The sequence below is a fragment of the Anoplopoma fimbria genome, chromosome 22, assembly GCF_027596085.1.
Source record: "Anoplopoma fimbria isolate UVic2021 breed Golden Eagle Sablefish chromosome 22, Afim_UVic_2022, whole genome shotgun sequence".
Lineage (NCBI taxonomy): Eukaryota > Metazoa > Chordata > Actinopteri > Perciformes > Anoplopomatidae > Anoplopoma > Anoplopoma fimbria.
The window spans coordinates 9528142-9542162 of record NC_072470.1 but is presented as its reverse complement, the minus strand read 5'-3'; the positions used below and the strand labels follow the sequence as shown (position 1 = coordinate 9542162).

At 42.2% G+C, this 14021-nt stretch overlaps 2 protein-coding genes across 3 annotated transcripts; one reads left to right on the top strand and one right to left on the bottom strand.

Moving 5' to 3' along the window:
• Positions 1 to 6802: 6802 nt before the first annotated feature.
• Positions 6803 to 11380, top strand: LOC129111871 (L-threonine 3-dehydrogenase, mitochondrial-like). 2 transcript variants are annotated; one of them, XM_054624012.1, is made up of 10 exons: positions 6803 to 6875; positions 8158 to 8342; positions 8468 to 8510; positions 8712 to 8782; positions 8908 to 9057; positions 9184 to 9356; positions 9471 to 9561; positions 9717 to 9809; positions 9958 to 10134; positions 10214 to 11380. In XM_054624012.1, exons 2-10 carry the CDS (start codon positions 8168 to 8170, stop codon positions 10351 to 10353), a joined length of 1113 nt encoding a protein of 370 aa, XP_054479987.1. In that variant the 5' UTR covers positions 6803 to 6875; positions 8158 to 8167; the 3' UTR covers positions 10354 to 11380. The 2 variants fall into 2 exon arrangements, with proteins under 2 accessions (XP_054479987.1, XP_054479988.1); XM_054624013.1 differs by having other exon boundaries at positions 6827 to 6875; positions 8161 to 8342.
• A 555-nt stretch (positions 11381 to 11935) lies between these two features.
• On the bottom strand, positions 11936 to 13544 carry c22h8orf74 (chromosome 22 C8orf74 homolog). Its single transcript, XM_054623457.1, has 4 exons — positions 13461 to 13544; positions 12672 to 12855; positions 12079 to 12299; positions 11936 to 11989 (listed from the first exon to the last, which is right to left on the bottom strand). Exons 1-4 carry the CDS (start codon positions 13506 to 13508, stop codon positions 11936 to 11938), a joined length of 507 nt encoding a protein of 168 aa, XP_054479432.1. The 5' UTR covers positions 13509 to 13544.
• Between the last annotated feature and the right edge of the window lie 477 nt (positions 13545 to 14021).

Genomic DNA, 14021 nt, shown 5'->3' with positions numbered 1-14021 from the left:
GGCAGGACTGTGTAACAGCATACAGCTGCCCCCCCCCCCCCCCCCGAGAAACACTGACTTCAACAAATGACCCATTTCACAGCTCGCAAAGCATTTAGCCTCCAAACTATGTGAACGAATCCATTCCTGTGCTTTGGGAAGGACACCCGGATGTAATATTTCTATCAGTTAAGTCCCGATGGCACAGTCTTTGGCTGCTATTTAAAAACTTATTATATGTCATTATGAAGTCTGTCTGTATGATGAGGGTTTTGAAACAAAATCTACCGTTCAAAAGGTGAGGAACGTACCATTCAATCTGTCCGTCTGTGTCGGACTTTGTAAAACACAACTACATGTACCGTCGGCTTGACACTCGAGTGAGGCAGGGGAGGCAATGTGAACTAAACAGAGCAGATATTTACTCACACTGAGGGGAAAAAAAGCAAGTTGGACAGGAAATAAATTGGCAAAAAAACATAAGCATAAACTACTATGAGAGCTGACTTGTGAAGTTAGTCTCCAGTCTTGGTGGTCTAGTCGAAAGTCAAGACCAGCATGTCCAAGATCTCTACTTTTTCTAGTTCTTAAGTTGCCATAAAACGTACTTCACTAAAATAAATGCCGTTTAAAACTTTTTTAAACTGAGCAGCTAGTACTGTAAATTTACATAGATAATAGACGGGTCAAATTGATTAAAAGTGCATCTGTTTTCAGGGAAATAAAGTTTAATGTAATGCCCTTTTTCATGACATCATATTTAAACCCCTTGTAGCTTAGCTTACAGCAGTGAGCTGCAACAACTCAATCCCGAATGTACTGAAGGAAGTTTGGTGGGGTTTAGATCCTGTCGTTCTTTATTTGGCCAGAAAGGCCCAAAAAAGTAAAGAAAAGAACGGTCAGCCAATCAGCGAGCTAGATGAGTGGGCAGACTCCTTTATGATCTCCTCATTTCGGAGCCGATTGACAGAGGACCTTAATGCATGTGCACCAAAAAAACTCTCCCACAGTAGAAGCTTTGGTTCAACATCAACTGTTAGCAGTCTCTAATGAATGCTATATCAAACTGATTACCTTAATCCACTTACATTTCTTCAGCTTCTATGGCGCAGTAAGCCTATTAGAACATAGGGCTGTGGTGAATCGTTGCAATAAAGGGAGGCTGAGGAGGAAGTAACTACTGTGGTGCAATTGTCTTCTGGCGCGTCAGAGTACAGTACGTTTCTGATGAAAAAGAAAGAAATCAAACTGATTTCTTCATTGCCAATATATATATATATATATATATATATATATATATATATATAGGAGAAGTATGCTTGGATTTCTTTCTCTAGGGTTATTTATTGATAAAAAAAAAAGAAGGCCGAGGGAGACAGAAAGAGACGGATCAAGGTCTCTCCCTATAATTACAAAGATAGCGTGGTCCCCGGTGGAGCCTCCGAGGCGTCACTCCCTGTCCCTCCGTATTGTATAAAGACTGTTCTATCAGGCCCGGGAACGGCGCCGTTGCTTGTAAATTAATTTGGGGTTCCTGTCAGTCGAGGGCCCCCTTCTCCTCTCTTATCTGGCAGCGTAATATGGGAAGCTGAGAGGCTGGGGAGATACTGCTGAGAGCGCTGGAGGAGCGGAGGGTGGAGGGTAGAGGGGATGGGGGGAGGTGGAAGTGAGTATTAAAGAGCAGAGAGATAGATGGGAGAGAAAAAAAAAAAAAAAGAGAGGCAGGGACAAAACAAGAGAGGCGAGTGAGAGAGGCGAAAATGGGTCCCTGCTGGATGTCAAGAGCGGATTCGAGGAAGTACCTGACTCAGTGATAAGTGAATATGGTCTGGTATCCTATTCACACACACACACACACACACACACACACACACACACACACACACACACACACACACACACACACACACACACACACACACACACACACACACACACACACACACACACACACACACACACACACACACACACACACACACACACACACACAACACACACACACACACACACACGAGCTATTCGTCATCCGGACTGGACTCTACACCGAGAGGCCTTCACCTATCAGCACTATTTGTCCCCGTGTCACAGCCCTCGGATAAATCTCCTCCAGAGGATCCTTGTTTTCAAATCCACCCCCCTATTACCGAAAGTACCAGCCCTCTCATGACCACATGTGCTCAACACACACACATTCAAAAACACACACCTCTGACCCCTTCAGTTGTTTCTAATTAACCCCTCACACACTGTATGTAGCCTCAATTCCCTAAAGGCGATAAATAGGCCTGCCTACAATCCCATTAGCGGACTGGAGTCATGATGGTGAATTAGGGGAACATTGACTGAACGCTGGGACGGATCGGAGGCCGAGCTCCAGAACGAGCACAATAAGAGTCACATTCTCCAGCTTGATTTTCTGAGGGGTTTTATCTCCAGAAATTGTCCCTTTTCTCACTTGATTTATTAGTAAAAAATTAAACATGCATTATGGCAATTACAAAATGGTGTTCTTACATAAGAGATTGTGTTAATAAATTATAGGCTTGTGACATATAGTGTATGTCGGTCTCAAATCATTTGTGGGCGGCTTTAACCAGGAGGAGGCAAAGTGCGAAGATAGTCGCTAATTAATAGAGATGCGTTATATATCCGAGAGGCTTTTATTTTGCTAATTGAAAAAAGTCTGCCCTGTTTTTTTTCTATATTCAAGCCAAATGTGTCCGAGGAAAATCATAACAGCTCCGTTAATTTGAGAGGTAATGTGATTCATTGTTCATGGATATCAATACTCAACATTATATAAAGTAATTAAGATTAGCTACACGTTGACAGAATTAAAAAGCTGCTTACAAGTTAATGAGTCCATAATATTATTCCAATCTTTTCTACACTGACTGGGGACATTTTTGTAAATACTTTTACGATTTTATTTACTTTTTTAGGGATTTCGAGTGCACGACTTTTACACATAATGGAGTATTTTTGACACTGTGGTATTGCAATTTACCCATAATGGAGTATTTTTAACACTGTGGTATTGCAAGTTTACACACAATGGAGTATTTTAACACTGTAGTCTTGCAATTTTTTATCCGATAAAAAGTTCTCGATATTCCTCCCAATGCAGCCGATTACAAGGGAGAAAATAAACAGGGTGCCACACAAACAACAATGAGAATGAAATCAGCAGAGTTTGTATTAAATGAATAATTCAACCACAGTCTCTACTGCTGCTGTGGCTTCAAGGCAAACACTAAAGCAAATAAACTGAAACTTAAGCGTAAATGCACTGTATGGTTATAATTATCATCCCCTCTGTAGCTGGCAAACGTAACTAAAGAAAATTGCCGTTTTTCACCATAATACATTGTATGGAAGCTTATAATTTACTGTAAGCTGTATTCTTTTGACAGAGTTTGTAATAGTACTACATGTCATTACTTCATTGTGTTATTGTGAATGTAAAATAATTTATTTCAACCAGGAGTAGGTAATTACATTCATTTTTGTGTGTGCAAACAATAATCATTTCCACATGAAACAAAGAATATCTTGTCTGCTGCAGCATAAAAAAGGCATGTTATTATTCCAAGCATGTACACAAGGTAACAATGAGCAAAACAATCCTGGAATTTGTGCATACTTCATCTTCGGATATTTGGCAGAGCTCCACGATGGCAAAAACAAATGAACAATAAGACATGCATCATCTATTGTGGGCCATTCTACACAGCTGGAACTGAATCCACAAGAAAAAATTGGTTCTTATCCAAAAGCTTTTGGGTGCAGTGGGACACGGAATAATACTGCTGTATTCATTGCAGAATAAAAACACTGTATTTTTGGCAATTTTGTCTACACTTTTAAGTTTATCATACAGTAGTTCTTGCAGAGATCAAGCAACTCCCAAAATTAAAATGTTGTAAATGCAACTGAAAATACTCATGCAAAAAACGTAATTTACGGTAAATTTAAAGTCTGAAAACTGCCTTTTGTGGTTATTCTAACAGCTACTAGATATGAAAGATAATGAAAAGGAAATGAATAGTGCACAGCAGACAAAAAAGGACGAAAGTGATCATTCTTTTTCTTGCATTTGGGCCAGCAGGCTGGATAACAGAGGCATCCCTATTCATTTCTTGGTATCTAGTGCCACCTGGTGGCTTCCAGTAGACATGCACATGCACTCATATAGCTACAATACAGGAAATAAGTTTCAATGTTGGTGAATAGGTGAATTATGTGTCAAAATGTTATATTTGAGATTTAATTTCAGTTAACAATAAAATAAAGCTGTTTTAACAACAACCTTGGAGTGGATTACTTTTTTAAAAGCGGCACTTTTTAAAGACTTTTGCAACGATGGACTAAGCCACTCACACAATGCTGTACACTGAACTACTCACAGGTAGGAACCATACAATTTTTACTTACTGCTCCACTGGCAAATCCAAAACTGATAATCTATGAAGGCAGGGGAAAGGATATTGGAGACGAAACAAACTGCTTTTATTATTAAATTATAATGAACCTGCAGGGCGACAGCTCAACATGAACTTCTCGGATTTGCGCTTCAATGGGTATGCATGCATAGACGTTTGCATTTGACTCAGAGCGTGTACACACTTGTCCACCATTCAGTTAGCAATGCACGACACAGATTAATCTCCCCACGTGCAACAGAGAATAAATCACTTGAGCATAATTAGCAGGGGCAAGGTTATGACTGACACCCAATTCCATCTTAATTACAGGAGGGGAATTTGTTCCATTCATTTCATGGGGCTTTGCATGAACACATCTCAACTACGTTAATCACACCTGTCATTGGCCGAGTAAATGTTCACAACAACTGAAGGATAATTTATCCTTATTGTAACTTCTAATTATATTAATACGCATGCATTGGCTTGCATGCAATTAAATGTAGCTGACTATATGATGCTGGGGGCCCAGCTTAAGAGGGGTCACTTAAATTATCTCTGAAACTGAAACATGCATTTTAGCAGATAAGAGGTTTTAAAGCCAAGGCAGATGGGTCACTTAAAGAATAAGGTTATCAGGTAGGAAACAATCATTGCATGTGTCAAACACATTACTTACACAGTACTATCCACAGCATACAGTGTGGGCTTGGAATACATAAGTTAGCCAACAAAGACAACACAGTATTCCATTGTTTGAAGATAATGACTCATTGCAGCTCAGCTTGAGAACAAGGCAATGATGAATAATTAGTCAAAAGCAGCTAAACAGGCCTTTTGCACAGACTCACTCACATGTTACACGCAGTGATGCAATAGCAAAACAAGCAATAAAATCAAAATGATTGAAAGCAGCAACAACACAACAGCTTCAGTGCAGTACACAATATAGCATTCACAATATCCACACACGACACTGCGAGGAGTTAATGTACACAGAGAGAGAAAAGAGCAAGCAAAGATAAAGATATAGAAACACACAGAAACAAGGTGGAAGTTATCTACTCACGTTTTTGACGTCGAAGTTCATTCTCCTCTCTTTCATTTGGACGAAGTTTCCATGTCATGTAATGTCCCACTGCACTTTTTTGCAAGCAACAATGAAAAAAAAAAAACATGCACATTTTTGCTCATTGTTTCATTTAAATGATGTTAATAAATGTTCATTTGTTTGTTAAAAAGGCCAGAGAATGGCTGACTTCACAACTCACCTCATTTTCTTTTTGACAGAGACGTCCATTCACAGTGACACGAGGCCATTGTGTTTGCCACTTTACTTAATGATTACTTTTTAATTCACTTCTCCTCTTGTGAGTAGAACTCTGTAAGGGTGCAATGGCGTCTTTTGTCCACAGAGTGGGCGACGTTCACTAACCGTTACAACGCGGGGCGCTGTTTCACCCATTTAAGGACACGACAATTTCAATATGTGACATCAAAGAAAACGAATAAATCCTTTTTTTTAAAGTGATAGTGACAGCTGTGTTGGATAGTAGGGGTAGAAAACTCATGTTTACTGTTATGTAAATCAATAATATAGCCCTGTAATAAATACGACTTGGATATTGATTTTCTTTTCAGCACAGAGAGCTACCGATTCAACTGAATGGCACATTTTAGATTGCAGTTTAATTTGTTTTTAAAGTGAATAAAATAAATGTAATTCTGTGACATAACTACGACAACACAAACACACCAGTATTGACACTCAACACTCAAAACTAAGTATTTTAAGTTTGCTGGACAACTTGCAGTGAATTGTATTATTCTTGTTATTGCACATGTTCCGTTTCACAAGTTAGATGCAGCAATGATTACATTACATTACATTACAGTCATTTAGCAGACGCTTTTATCCAAAGCGACATATTTGGTTAGAAAGAAATCACAAGAATCAACTGTAGCTGCAAACTACAATTTCCCCAGAAGCTCCCTTGAGGTGCCCTTGAATGGGTCGGAGTACAATGGGGCCCTAGACAAAAGAGTCTCCACTTTTAATCACTGGACACAATAATAATTTATATAATAATAAGTGTATTCAACATAGGTATTCAAGAGAACTACTAGTCACCAGAAGTCATAAGTGCATCTCCTTTCTGAAACAACAGGAGAAGAAGAGCACAAACCAGATTACAACTGGAGCACAGGAAGTTCGTTTTGTAACCATTTCCTTCAGATAAAAGGGTCAGCTTTTATTTTGAAAATACGGACTTTATTTTGAAAGACATAACCGGAAGGTTGTATCTGATGTGGGCCGGCTCTGGAGCCAAGCCTCTCGAGCTGTAAGCCAATCACAGTGCGAAGGAACGTTCTGCACAGCCACGCGACTATTCGCTTGTTTCAACACAAACACTGGCTGGGTGAAGGAGTTCCAAGTCGTCTTTTCATTCCCCCCCGAATCACATTAAAGTAAGAAATTAATGTCATTGTACTATCGTTTGTATATAATCTGTTATGCAACCGCACACAGCCGGCTCGGCTCAGCTTCAGCGAGCTAGAGTTCACGTCAGACCGTCCACTCTGATGATAGCTAGGCTAGCGTTACCCGTTATCGAACGTTCAGCAGGGGGGGAGGGGCGATGACGTCACGCTGGCGATGACGTCGGTCTGGCCACGTGGTCATCTTCACTATGAAGTCACACTGCGTAGCGACCGGTCAGACAATGGAGGGAGCCACGTTGGTGTTTAAAAAAACCTAAAAAAAACAGGTGCAGTGCAGTTTACGGCAAGAAGGTCACGTCGGAGTCGTAAATACAAAAAGTCACCTGTTTCTTAACTGAACATATAATGAATATGTGTCATGTAATGCATGACGTTGAAAAAGCATAATACGTAACTATTGCTTTATAACATACACGTAATAGCAATTACAGGGCTACTAACTAGACAGTTTAGATTGCTTGTGTTTGGGTGGTTGTTCAGTTTTAATAGATATTCTTAGATTTCATTATGATTAAATTAATTCATTTATTATTCACTTTTTTTTGTTTGTTTTTAGCGTTTTATTATTATATTTGATTATTGTGATTGTTTTACCCTGTGCAGCACCTTGAGATTTCTTTGTATTTTAAAGTGTGCTATATAAATAAAATCCATTATTATTACTATTAACTGGCTGTATTACATTATTTTGTAACTGTACAGGTCGAAGTTGTTTTTCGGATTTGGCCACGTTAATGTGACTGCCCCCATATGATGAAGGGTGGTCTGGAGTACATATGAAGGGGTCTATATGTAGACCAAGTCAGCAGCAGATGGCTGTAAGGAGCTAATCTTAGATAGGGGTTTGGATTATACTAGACTACATTTACACAGTCTGGTCCCACTTATTAAATACAAAAGACTACTTAAAACCCCAAGATGAAACAACAAAAAACAGAGAACCAGTCTGAGAGAGAGGAAAGAAACAACTATGATCACACAAAATGAGCAGATTAAATAATAAAGTCTTAGTACTTATTATGAAAACGTGGATGTGTATTTAATTAGAAAAGTTCACACTGTGTAGCACGAGACTACCTCGTGCTTTAAGCTCAGTGACCTAAATCCCTGACAACACAAGCGCGTTAAGTAATAGTGATGTGACTTTACTGTTGTAAAGTCACATCACGGTGCATTATATCATGGTAGGTGCATTATATCAAAGGGAAACCTGTCATTGTTGCTGTTAATTGCACGCTCTTGTCTGCAGAAGGTGTGCGATGCTGGTGATGCAGTTGCTGAGGGGCGCAGTAAAGCATGCTGGGAGCAGTCCCCAGTGCAGCATTGAGGGATTGATCTCGGCAGTACGAGGTATCAGCTCATCCTCACGACACTTTGGGAAAACTCATCCACCGCCCTGCACTGATATCGATCACCCCAAAATCCTCATCACTGGTTGGTCAAGATCTGTCATTACATGTTTGTTTTTTGGGGGAATTAATCTATCTCTTCTTAAAGTTTCCTTTCTATAATCTTTAGTCAAACACGGTCTACCTTTCCTCTGCTTTTTATCGTTAAAGGAGGGCTTGGTCAGCTAGGGGTCGGGCTCGCCAAGTTGCTGAGGTAAGGAGTGTGAAGATAAACTCCGATTTCAAACGTTTATCTATTTGGAAAGTTGGCGTTATTGTTTTGTGTTTGCGCTTGAGCTGCAAATTGTTCCAATGAAGGGTTGCGGCAAGGCGACGAGAAGAAATCAAAGTGCCACCAGTCTTCTCTTCAGTTACCATTTTGTCACCTGTGACCATGTCGATGTTTAACCCTCAGGAGACGATTCGGGAAAAACAACGTGATCCTGTCTGACATCAGGAAACCCCCCAACCATGTCTACCATAATGGTGTGTTCCTACTCTGTGGAATTCCGCTACCTGTTCTGTTATAATTTGGGCCAAGTAGATTTAAAACTTTGTATAAAAGTGTCCGCAGACTGTCCTAACTTTTCTCGCACGTGTGTCCTCCGCAGGTCCGTTCATCTTCTCCGACATCCTGGACTATAAGAACCTCAGGGAGATCGTGGTGAACAACAACATCAGCTGGCTGGTTCACTACTCAGCTGTGCTGTCCGCTGTGGGGGAGAGCAACGTTGCGCTGGCCAAAGAGGTCAACATTACAGGTACATGCATGTACTTTGATAAAACAGAACACAAGACGCCTTATTACAGATTCTAACACTACGTTGTAGCAGCATTTAGAGCCGTCCTAACGCGGACACTTATGCGCAGCCTCTCTCTCTTCGTAGGTCTCCATAACATATTAGACATAGCAACCGAACATGGTCTACGTCTGTTTGTCCCCAGCACGATCGGTGCCTTCGGGCCGTCCTCGCCCCGGGACCCCACCCCCGAGCTGTGCGTGCAGAGGCCGCGCACCATCTACGGCGTGTCCAAGGTCCACGCGGAGCTGATGGGTGAGGTGAGACGCGAAACCGGAGCCAGACACACAAAAGAGACAATTTCTAAATAAGTTCCTGCATTTTTACCACAAGGTGTTTTTTTTAAAAGCTTTTTGCGTTCGCCTCTTTGTCAGTACTACCACCACAGGTATGGGCTGGATTTCCGCTGTCTCAGGTATCCCGGAATCATCTCGGCCGACTCCCAGCCTGGAGGAGGAACCACAGGTGAGCAGGGTCAGAGGAGGAGGTGTTTGAGGTGTAACCTACCTAAGGATGAGGAGGGTGAACAGGCTGTTGCAGTGTGTCTGGATTAAACAGGGGAGATATACTGCGCTCTGGTGTTGCTGTTCTTAATCGTGATCTGTTTTTCCATCACCCAGACTACGCGGTCCAGATCTTCCACGCAGCTATGAAGACAGGTTTTTTTGAGTGCAACCTGCGCAGTGACACACGGCTTCCTATGATGTACATTGGTAATGCCAGTTTGTTTTTTTAAACTTTCCCAAATTATATTCATGCTGTAAGCCATCTCTTTGCCCTTCATCTATTAATTTATTGTTTTCTCACCCATCCTCACCTCTTACTCTGCCCTCCCTTCTTCTTCACCTCCTCCCCGTCCAGACGACTGTCTCAGGGCGACTCTGGAGGTCCTGGAGGCTCCCGCGGAGTCCCTGAGCAGCCGCACCTACAACATCAACGCCACGAGTTTTACACCGCACGACCTCATCCTGGAGATACAGAAAGCCCTGCCTGACCTCAAGGTCATCTACAACGTGGACCCGGTCCGGCAAGCCATAGGTGAGATCGCTGGGTATAAAGATATCTCAACTATGACATAACAACTTCTATCAGAGTTTACAAATCTCCCCCCTTTCAGCGGACGGCTGGCCGATGGCGTTGGAGGACGGTGCAGCGAGGCGGGACTGGGGCTGGAAGCACGAGTACGACCTCTCCGAGCTGGTTCGGACCATGCTGACTCACATCGCTACGGGCAACCAGCTCGCACAAGCCTACTGAGCCTTTTGGTAGCAATTTTTTTTTTTTTTTTTTTTTTGCAACCCCATACGAAGCTTTATTTGACTGTGAATGTGACACAGCTGATTTAAGAGGACGCTTAACCTTCACTCTTACACTCTTACAACAAAAAATAATCAGACAGGTTAGGATTAGGATTTAGATTATTCAAATGAAAATAAGATATGACCCTCCATATCAGAGGCATGAAACCATTCCAGACCTCCTCATCCGTCCATCTCATCTCTCTGTGTCTTCTCTCTTCTTGTCAATCCATCCAGCTTTTGTGTGAAACCAATCTGATGCAAGAGCATGCTGGGTAGGATCACCACGTTACTGAACTGTTAAAGAGAGTTGAGTCCTCTCTCTTGGAATGTACTGTATGTATTTAATGTAACTGAGTATTCAGATGACTTTGCCAGCCTGCTGTATATGCATCGGTCATCTGTAGCAGCTAGACGCTTGCCTTAAAGCTGCCATCCTGAAAAACCCGTTTGGCTTTGAGCCCTAGCTGCACTCCCAGCTGGTCACCAATATGTACTGTAAGCATAAACGCTCAAAAGGCTTTACCTCGGTTGCTGTTACTATAGAAAACGGTAACCCTAGCTAGTGGTACTGTAGGGATAGTTTTAAAGGTGCTCGGACCGTAGTTGCCTAACATGAAAATAAGTGTTTTCGTTCGATGATGGCTTCTGAAAGCTACTTCACCTTTGAACTACCGTAGGTGCTTTTAATATTTATGTTGTTTTATTTCTGTTTGTAGGATTTTTAGTGTTTCTCTCTGTTCGGAAGCTGCCGTCCTCTGCGCTGAATATTTATGAATGTTGAATCAACGAATGCGTTAGCAGTCCCTTTCGTTCACTGAGGGGAAATGAAGCTCTTCAGTTTCCCAGCTGTACTTCTAAGGGCTTAGATCTGTCCATTAGTTTTGGTTTTTTAAAATATGTATGTTATTTATAATGCTATTCTTTGCAGCCTTTTCTGTCAAAACCGAAATGACTTCTTTTTTTCAAATAAATACTTGAATGAAACCAGCAACCAATCACAAGTGTATTCTCATTGTATTTGACAATTAACCTGACGATGAATGTTTTTAAAGTCCAGTACAGCAGCCCACAAAGGGATGATAAGATTCCATCTTCGACAATGAAGAATATCCGAAAATTGCAAGAAGTAAGACAAAAAGACAATTACCCACAAGCAACAGAGTTATACATCTGGAGATTAAATGACTTAACGATGCAGTGTTTTCCTCCAATTGGCTTTACCCGCTTCAGTCTGCAGCTTTGCCTTTGCTAGTGCTTCTGCGTGCAAGCCGACAGGACCAGTGTTGGCCCTCTCGGTTCAGACCCACCCCCCCCCATCATCAGGCCTTTCTGTGGCTCTCAAAGCTGCACAAAATAACCCCAAAAGATCCTTCAGAGAAACGCTGCTAGTCAGGGCTGGAAAGATTTTCCAAAATGCTTTCACTTGGGTTTTTTTGTCTTTTTGTGAGTCGTACATCTTTGTCCAGCTGCTCACCCTCAGGAAAAATGACCTCCGCCAGGGTGACCCTTGACCTCCTCCTTCTGCCGCAACATCTTCGTCAGCTCGGCTTGGCTTGATGACGCTGCTGCTCCCACTCATGCAGATCTGTGCCCTGCAGCACATGAACATCAGCTACATTAGATGCATGATAATATGTGTTGAATGCAGATGTGTAGTCAGTCATTACAAAGGCTTAATTACCTGCGCTAGGGGACAGGGTGTGGGAGGCAACTGCACCTCCAAGTGTAGCTGAGCGACGGACGTGTCAGCAGCTCCCACCGCCGCCTGGAAAAGCCTCCGCCGGTTGACGCAGGTGCCCGTGAGGAACCGGGTGAGCTCATGTCTGTGGACAGGGGTGAGGTTGGGCAAACACTCCGACAGGGCGTCTCTCAGCATGGACAACAGTCCGGGTACATCGGGACCTGAAGGATAGGAGTCCAGAAGCCTGAGAAGAGGTTTATGAAACCAAACCCCAGCAAAAAAAATACAAATTTGTGCTATGCGGCTTTAAATGCTGTTTAAATAAGACACACAGGGAGGCAGTAACTTGTTACTTGTGTTGCCAGGCAGTTCTCTGACAGTACAGGCTAGATACTCCAACACTTTTTGCAATTGCGATTAAATGATGCACTTTAAAAGCTCTCAGGGAACACAGCTCTCTCTCTCTCTCTCTCTCTCTCTCTCTCTCTGTGTCTGCCATGTTAAAGGCCATTGATCGATCATGACCTCCAGGTGAAGTTACAACAAGTTACAACTTCAAGGCCTGCGTACAGTACACTGCTGTTTGCCCTGACCGTCCAGCTGTGGGAAGACGCCTCTGGCGACAACAGCTGCCCGGATCACGGCGGGCCAGGGGAAGCCACGGGCGGCGGCGAACATGGCGACGTCGTACACAAACTCCTGATGGAAGCACCGCCGCTCGTCGCAGAACTCGGGCCAAGAGAAGTGGCGGCTGAGCCTCTGCACGCCAGCCTCTCTCTTTCACAGACACAAAAACAAATGATGTATTATTCATGCAGTGATGTTTTAGTGCTGGGGCGGCTCAAGGGGAAGCTTTTATCTGTCACACAACTCAAGTGTCTTGCACCTCTGTCTTGTTTATGAGTCACTCTATTCACACATTGTTATTGCTGATACAAGGGCATCATTAGAGAAGCTACTGAGGTGGTTTGTGCTGTATTTATTAGCACAGCTTCTTTTTCTTCATTTTGTATGTCGTGTTCTAGTTTCTTAAGGTTATGTCTACTTAGTTATCTGGACACTACAGTTTCCCATCAAAGTCTATCTAATTCAATTTATACAATTGTGTAGTTTAAACAACACCAGATTACATAAAGCCATATTATTGTGCTGTATATTAACCTGCAGAAGTACAAATAAATATAGTGGAGTATAATATTATAATCTGATTATTGCCTACAGTTTGAGGAGCTGGGTGACGTCATAATAAATGGCCCCAGTCTCCAGTTTTAGGGGCCAATTTGGGGGTCACGTGTGGGTGTTGTTAAGTTTGTGTTGTCAAATTCCCGGCAGCATTTGAATGCTACCATGACAACGCGACGTTCTGTTCAACACCCGCCTACCTGCTGCCTCGCTATCTGTGCTATTTCACCCTCAGTCAGAGAACCCATCCTTGACAAGCGACGGAAGTGCACTCGGTTGCCATTGGAGACGAACGCGAGGGACGTGGGAGGGGCGTGCGGCGCCGTTGACGCGATTACGTAGCACGCACGTATTACGTAAGGCAGCTGATGGAATGTTCGCATACAGTTGAAAGACGCTTTATTTTTATTTATTTTTGTCATATTAATGAATATAAAAGGAAATTAAAAGGATAATAATATCACATTTGAATAATTTATTAGCCGTAAAAAATAATAAATAAATAATACATTTAATAAATTAATTAAATAATAAGTTTTAACAGGTGACACCTGTTGTTTCAAGCTCTAACTAATCCTCCTCCCCATGAAGCCCACTCCTCCTCTTTTTCTCCCCCCTTCGCCCCCTTTCTTAGTCTCCTCTTATGGCTGTTTAAGAAATAAAGCAGAGTAGAATTGGGTTTTTTTAAGTAAAAGATAACAGATTGAAATGACGTCAAGATGGCCATTGCAACAGTTCACCACTTCCAGTCATGTATGTAA

What these genes read in the sequence shown, in the direction of transcription:
- c22h8orf74 (XM_054623457.1), bottom strand. Translation starts at nt 13,508, where the DNA reads ATGGGTTCTCTGACTGAGGGTGAAATAGCACAGATAGCGAGGCAGCAG. An exon ending in CACAGATAGCGAGGCAGCAG is followed by an intron (nt 12,856 to 13,460) that starts GTAGGCGGGTGT and finishes TGTCTGTGAAAG; the next exon opens with AGAGAGGCTGGCGTGCAGAG. An exon ending in CACCCTGTCCCCTAGCGCAG is followed by an intron (nt 11,990 to 12,078) that starts GTAATTAAGCCT and finishes CATGTGCTGCAG; the next exon opens with GGCACAGATCTGCATGAGTG.
- LOC129111871 (XM_054624012.1), top strand. Translation starts at nt 8,168, where the DNA reads ATGCTGGTGATGCAGTTGCTGAGGGGCGCAGTAAAGCATGCTGGGAGC. An exon ending in CCCCAAAATCCTCATCACTG is followed by an intron (nt 8,343 to 8,467) that starts GTTGGTCAAGAT and finishes TTATCGTTAAAG; the next exon opens with GAGGGCTTGGTCAGCTAGGG. An exon ending in ACGCGGAGCTGATGGGTGAG is followed by an intron (nt 9,357 to 9,470) that starts GTGAGACGCGAA and finishes CCTCTTTGTCAG; the next exon opens with TACTACCACCACAGGTATGG.